The sequence below is a fragment of the Raphanus sativus genome, unplaced genomic scaffold (genome assembly GCF_000801105.2).
Source record: "Raphanus sativus cultivar WK10039 unplaced genomic scaffold, ASM80110v3 Scaffold4280, whole genome shotgun sequence".
In the NCBI taxonomy this organism is placed as follows: Eukaryota; Viridiplantae; Streptophyta; class Magnoliopsida; order Brassicales; family Brassicaceae; genus Raphanus; species Raphanus sativus.
In genome coordinates, this window is record NW_026619582.1 from 1 (window position 1) to 7688 (window position 7688).

At 43.3% G+C, this 7688-nt stretch overlaps 1 protein-coding gene across 1 annotated transcript; it reads right to left on the reverse strand.

The window, feature by feature from the left end:
* Positions 1 to 34: 34 nt before the first annotated feature.
* Positions 35 to 1264, reverse strand: LOC130507291 (uncharacterized; the record flags this gene model as incomplete). The annotated part of the gene is made up of 1 exon (XM_057002000.1): positions 35 to 1264. A coding segment is annotated over exon 1 (1230 nt), but the record flags the coding sequence as incomplete, so codon positions are not given.
* Positions 1265 to 7688: the final 6424 nt, after the last annotated feature.

Genomic DNA, 7688 nt, shown 5'->3' on the forward strand with positions numbered 1-7688 from the left:
CGTCGACCGCTTTAGTTGCGGGGTCGACGTTCACCTCGGGATTTTCCTCTTCCCGCTGAGTTGTGACGTTGTCTTCGGAGTTGGGGATGGTTCTGATCTTCGTATCTGCTTCCGCGGGAGATGTCTCTTTGTCTTCGGTGGAAGGCTGAGTTCGCTTGCGTTTAGCCGTAGAGGTCGTCGTGACTTGTCTCAACTTATGCTCCGCTAGGAAATAAAGTCGCGACTGTTTTTGACAGCCCCAGATTGCGGCAATTCCAGTCCTGGTTGGAAATTTAACGCCCAAGTGATAAGTTGAGGGAACGGCCTTCATAGCGTTTAGCCATGGAGTTCCCATGATTGCGTTGTAAATAGCCGGGCTATCTACCACCGCGAAGTCAACTATCCTGGTAACGTTTTTTTCCATCACGGGTAGCTTAATCGATCCCAGGGTCATGGACGTTTGTCCGGAGAAACCCGTGAGCGGTTTCGGTACCGGGGTAACTTCTCCGAGCTCGATGCCCATCCTTCTTAGGGTATCGCGGAATATTAGGTTTACCGTGCTTCTGGTATCGATAAGTATTCTTGCGACTTCGAGATCTCTTATTACGAGATCAATGACCAAGGGGTCGCAGTGAGGTTGGTCGATTTCGTACTCCTCTTCTTCGGTGAACGTTATCGAGGTGTTCTGTCCGTCTTGAGGAGGTGACTGCAGAGGGTACTTCGCAGTCGACTCGGCTTTCCGTTGGTAGGCCTTGATGGCCGAAACCGAGTCCCTGCAGTACTGGGATCTTCCCATGATCATGTTGACCCTCCTTCGGGAATTATCGTTTCCCCTATCATCTGGTCTTCTCTCGCGCTTATCCCCCGCCTGATTTTTCGGTGACGATTTCTCCGCGGGAGGATTCTTGTTGGTTTTTGGCGGACGGTCGGAGTCGAGGATTAGATCCTTGACGCTGGTTACTCCGGAGAGTTCTCCAGCAAGAAGCTTCGCGGCCAGCCTCGCCCCTACGACTTTGCAGTTAGCCGTGGAGTGACCTTCGGTCTGATGGAACTTGCAGTATACGTTTTTGTCGTAACTCTGGTTACGGTTCCACGTATTTCCCGAAGTCATGCCCTGATCTGGATTGATCGCGTAATTGTGCGCGCCCTGGAGTTCTTCCCCCTCGTGATGGACGTACTTGTCTTTACGAGAAGTTTTCTTCTTTGATTTTGGATCCACGTCTTTCGAAGAGTTCCTTGTCGGCTTATGTTTTTGCGACAAGACCTTTGTCTCTTCTTCGATCATTATGTAATCCGAGGCTTTGTGGAGGGCATCCTGGATCGTGCGAGGTTTCTCGAGCGTTATTCACTTTCTGAACTTCAACTTGTACCAGAGTGCCTTCCTAAGAGCATCGATGGCGACTTTGTCGCTGATTCCGCTGACCTTCGCCATGATCAGTTTGAAGCGGCTTATAAACTCTCGGAGGGTCTCGCCCTCTTCCTGAGTTAAGCTCCAGAGATCGACATCGGAAGTTTCTCTATCGATGAACATAGAGTACTTGAGGAGGAATTCCGACGCGAGTTTACGAAAGCTTCCGATGGAGTTTCTTTTCAAACGGGAGAACCATTCGAGCGCCGCTCCTTCGAGATTTTTGACGAACAGGCGACAGTAGCCTGCGTCTTTTTCGCTCTCCTTAAGCCTGGCTATTCCCATGGTGATGTGGAATGCCTGGAGATGCGCTTTTGGGTCGGTAGTACCGTTATACATCGGTATCTTGAGTTTTCCCGGATTAGACACCTTAGTTTCGGAGATCCGCGCGGTGAAGGGTGTTTTACGAGCCACCTCGAGTAACCTGTCGATTTCTGGGGCGGCACTCGTGGCATGGTGGATTTGCGATTTCACGGCGGTCTTGGTGATGTAATCGCGGAGATCGCGTATCTCGGGATCCTCTCCAGCGGTTTTCCGAGCTTGTCGGCGTTCGTGGCGTGTAATCTCGGTTTGCCTTTCGGCCAGTTCCTCCTGTTCGATCCAGTAGTGGTTTTCTTCTTCTTCCGTCATGGGTTTGTCGAACGGGAAACTTTCCCGAGCTGAACGGCTGCGGGTTCTTCTTGGAGGGACGTCGGCGTCCTCCTCGGAGTCATCGCTGGGCTCCAAGTCGATACGCTCGATTTCGTCCTCCTGTGTATCCTTTTCGGATGTCTGAGGTTTTTCCGAGTTGCCCTTGGCGACGGGGGATGTTTCGCTAGGGTTTTGTCCAGAAGGACGTTCCTGCGAAGTTCCAGGCCTATCGTGTGGGGTTGCGAACTCGAGTTTCCCACGAGTTTATCCCGCTCTTCCGATCTCTTTTCGTAGGCGGAAACCAGCTTTTTGAACTCGTCGAGCGACGCGGCGTTAGCAGGTGCGTCAGCCGCGGAAACATCCGCTGAGTAAGATTGATCCGTACCCCCCCCCCCTCCTTCTAGCGCCAAACTGCGGGAACCGAAATTCGCACCGTCAATATTTCGTATATTTTAGGAAAGTAGGAAAACCCTAATTTCCCAGAAGGTCCCGGATTTCTGAGAAACCACACGTCAAGCAGTCAGAACACGATAACAACGAAAAAATAAAATATAAAACGTAAAAAGAGAGCAAGAAGGGTTTTATTCCGAATCTGCGTATAAGCGTGACAACAACAGGACAACGTACTTCGGCTACGAGAGCTGTCGGCGAGATCCTAGTTCTAATACCCGAAGGTGGCTAAACCTAATTGAGTCGCAGCTCGAAAACAAAAAACAGAAAGTTGCCTAAAATGCTCTAAGTGCTAGTTTGCTCCGGAAAAGTTATGCCTCTATGCCTCTCGCCTTGAACTCCTTATATACTCCCTCCAAGGTCAGTTTACGCTTCCCTCTTTTGCCCTTAAGCCGTCATAGTCGAAAAAATGGGAATATTCCACCAAGCATAAACCGTCATAAGGTTTATGGGTTTTTAAGAAATCGCAAGTGGGCCTCGAATCAAGTTTAGGACCTCCGTTGAGCCGTATTTCTGATTCGAGACTTTTTTTACGATTTTTCCGATAAGGTTAAGTTTCCGCGGTTTTTATCGCAAACCAAACGGATGATTCCATTTGATCGAGAAATCAAGAAATGGATAGTCGTGAGTCGCGGAGAACTGATATACGGATAGTCGAGAATGCATAGTTTTACGTCGTATCGTCGTTTCAGAAGACTTTGGACGTTTTGAAAAATGATCGATGCACGGATACTCGCTCACTATAGCGACCAAACTTTTCTCGTGACTTGGTCACTATAGCGACCGAGTGTGGTCTCGTGATCCGTTCGCTATAGCAACTGAGCTCTTATCCGTGACCCGATTGCCATCGCGATCGGGTTTATATCGTGGATTATGGTCCGTTGCCCAAGTGTTCGAACCTTCCGCAAGGTTATCATCTTCTCAGGATGCTTGTTTGCGGAGGTTTGGTCCTTTGATATCAAAGTTCCGTTTGTTTTTAAGAAATCGTCATTTTCTTAAATCGTCGATTCCTCAGGTCGTTGATTAAGAAGTCGTTGATTTCTCAAGTCGTTGATTGTGGAAATCGTTGTTTTAAAGAGTCGTTGTCTTTAAACAAGATTTTTCCGCAAACTTTTCGTATAGGTTTTCCTTTTCCGAAAAACCGTAAAAAAGTTCTTAAGTAAATAATTTTTAAACGGAAATTTTGGAAGCCAACTTTGCCTTGTCCGATTTCGACCCCAACAAGAGTCAGGAACTAGTTCTGATGAGATTTGAAACTTGCTCCAAAGAATTACCAATGTCATGCACCTTCAAGTTCAACACATTCCCCTTGAAACATTTCATCGCCGTTTCTCCTTTGTCGATCATCTCAGAAGTCAAAACTGCTATAGCTTTTGCAAATGGCAGTGAGAAACCTCTATTGCGCAGTTTGTACTCGGTGATGGCATCTGAGCAGCTCAAAGTAACAAGTGCCAAATGAAGATCTTCCTTAACCTTTTTTTTTTGAATTATACAGAGGTATTCTGGCCCCACATAAGTGGTCCATACTAGTCACGTGTTGCCACATGTCGGTCCTCCGTCCCTGGCGATGCCGAAATGTTAATTCCCCAGTGGCCGGGATTCGAACCCAGGTGGCGGAACTCACAGCTGTGAACCCTTTACCACTTGAGCTAGAAGCCCCGGTTCTTCCTTAACCTTTTTCCTCTTCACCTTTTTCTTTTTGTTCTTTCCTCCTGATTTATGTGATTGTATCTCAATGTCTCCATCCATGACTTCTGACATTGTAATCATCACTCAAATATTCATCATTTATACCAATGAAAGAAGCTACATGCATACCCCTGTTTGATGGGACAGGTTTTCAAAGACACTCTCATTGATATTCACAAAAGATAACATGTTAATTCACATGTCTAACAACGCGCCTATTGTAGCTTGAAAACATCTTTCAAAAAGTATAGGCGTAGTCGATCAACTTCTTATCTCTCCCACATGAAAGTAAAGATGGACAATGTAATTCCCAATCTTCCCATCCAGACATGACATTTGTTTACATGATCTATTTTACAACTAGGTAAATGCAGAAACTCTGAAAGAACTTGAAGATTTTGAAAAGATGGATGACCCAATGTTTGATGCCAAATGTCAAAAGAAACCTGAAAAACCGAATGAGATTCAACAAGATTTACGGAAGAAGCGTGTTCTGATGGGTGATAAGTGTCCATGACATACAGATTGCGGAAAAGGTTACCCTTCCCAATCGTGGAGTCCTGAATAAGCGCCTGACTATGGAAAGGATTTTTCGGGAAAATATAACAGGAATCAGATAAGAAAAGGACAGCTATGGTACTATGTTTAGTTAAAGCACTTATACTAAGAAGATTAAACTTGAATTGAGGTATATAAAGAACGTTTGTGATGGTTATCCTAGATGTGAGAACTATCGTGCCAGAAATGGTAACATGGATGCGAGAACCATCAGGAAGAGTCATAGATGTATCACTAATGATTTCAGTGTTTTTAAACAATCCTAAGTCAGCACACACATGACAGCTAGCACCGGTATCAATAACCCAAACAGCAAGTATAACAGTAAGGCCATTCTCCATTCCCGCATAAATAAAATTAGAGTATTTCGGGTTACCTGAAGGAGGGATATCTAATGGAGTGTGAGGAATGAGATGAAGCTGAGGTTTGGGTTTTGAAGCTGTTCCATCTGCAAAACAAAGTGTGATGCCAGCAATCTCAGAAAATTTGTCGTTGAGGTTTGTAGAGTTCAAGACACTTAGAAGCTGGTTGACCTGATCAGACGTGACTGTTCCCAAGCAAGCACCATGTTGATTGTGCATAGAAATACCACCTATATCTTGGACCCCCAAGTTAGCAACACTCTCTTTACATGTATCTTGAGACTAGAACAATCAGAACGACTACAGCAACATGTATAGGGGCTTTCATGATTCTTAAGTTCTTCCCAAAGTTGCTTCAATCTCGTATAGTAATCACTCACACTATGTGAACCTTGTGTTTCAGCAAAGATTTGCTGTTTGATCTTTGCATTATGCGGTCCATCACTCTGCTTGAACTGGTCATGAATGTCCAACCACATTTTCTGTGCAGTATCGAGGTACATGATGCTCTTCGCAATTGATTTCTCCACTGCATTGACAATCCAAGTACCCACAATGTTGTTGCATCTTAACCAAGAGGCAAAATCTGGATGAGTCTCAGATAATTCCGGATAAGATCCATCAACAAACACATCTTTATTTCGAGCTCCCAAAGCCATAAGCATATAACGTCTCCAAGTATTGAAGTTGACTAATCCAGCTAGTTTCTCAGAGCGAGAGAAATACCATCATGATCAGCACTATGAACGTATAAGGGATTTGAATTCGGATCTTGAATAGAGGTCGTTGCTGCAGTTCGAGTCGTTTCTGGAATCGCAGTCGGAGACGGTATCAGAGTAGAGTTAACAACATCGGCATAGGAGATCGGCATCGGAGTAGGTGGAATCGAGAATCAAGATTTGACGAAACGAACAAACAAACAGTCGATGAGAATCACCGATAGAAGATCACTGAAGAAGAGAACGGTAGATCGAGATCGCAAGAGCCACCGAGATTAAGTGATATAGTTCGAAAAATGCCAGAAACATCGATTCCACGAAGCCGAGAACGGAGACGGAGATGCTCATGACATCGAGATCTGGAAATCGAAGAAGATCGGAGTTGAAATCATAGATAGAGATGAATCTCATCGCTCTGATACCATATTAGATGTTTCAGCTTAGATCATCAAAAGAGAAAGAAAGTATGTTGTATTATTCAACTCAACTGTATCTTACATTCTGTATCTGTATTTATACTATTTAAAAATACCGTTTTACACATTAAACCACCGGTTCAATCACTTATCATACTCTAATACTCTGGTTAACTGCACTCCTCTCCAGTTTCAGAACGTGGAAGAAAACAGAATCAGAGACACCTTTCCAGTCTGGTTGAGATCGTTGCCTATTCTAGAGATTCTCGTCCTTCGTTCCAACGAGTTCCACGGACCGATATCTTATCTCGGAATCTCTCTCAGTCTCCCAAGCTGTGGATCTTTGACATTTCGAAAAATAACTTCAATGGGGTCTTGCCATCAGATTACTTTGCTGGTTGGAGCGCAATGTCATTACCGGTTGTATACTTCGAAGGTGATTCTCAGTATAGGTTTTCAGGAGTTGGCAAACTGTACTATCGTGCGTCTGTGGCTCTGAGAAACAAGGGATCGAATATGAAGCTGGTTGGGAGTGGTTTCACAATCTACAAAACCATCGATATCTCTGGAAACAGATTCCAAGGAGGCATTCCTGAGTCCATTGGTTTACTGAATGAACTGATTGTGCTCAACATATCAAACAACGCTTTCACAGGCCGTATTCCACAATTTTTGTCGAGCATAACCGGTCTTCAGTCATTGGATCTCTCTCAAAACCGATTATCCGGTAAAATCCCTCCGGAGCTCGGGAAACTCACTTTTCTGGCATGGATGAATTTCTCATACAGTAGACTAAGGTCCAATACCACAAGGCACTCAGACTCCATATGAAGTCTTCATAACCGTAAACTTATTTTTCAGTCTACTTATGTAGACTGTCATAGACGTCTGCTCTTTTGGTTCATTTTTAAAATTACAAAATTAGCAATTTATTTTCTGTATTTGAAAAAGGAACTGTGATTTTATACGAGTAGATTTTATATGCAGTTTACGCTTAAGAATATTGGTTTTGCAATTGACTAGAATTCACCCAGGATTTGATTTTCAATAATAGACTTCTATGCAGTCTACATTTTTAATTTTTTTCTAAATTTTTTGCATATGACCAAACTTTTGAATTTTCATAGTAGACTTCATCGGAATTCAAAAAAGTAAATAGAATGCACTAAAAGTCTACAAGAGGTCAATTTTACATTTGACCAAAACTTTAAATTTTTAGTAGACTTCGTATGAAATATATGTTACAAAATAGGTTAGTGGTTGTCTACTAATTTTAGGAAAAAATGTAGACTGTATATACCCCTAGGGTTAACTAATTCAAACTTTAGGGTTTAGAGTTAAGGGGTGGAGTTTTGAGATTAAGGTTTAAAATTTTATAAAACAATAGATAAATACTAATATTGAAAATAAAAAAATTGAAAAATATTTTCAAAAAGTATTTTAGGATTATAAAAAGAAAATATGAAAAAAAAAAAAA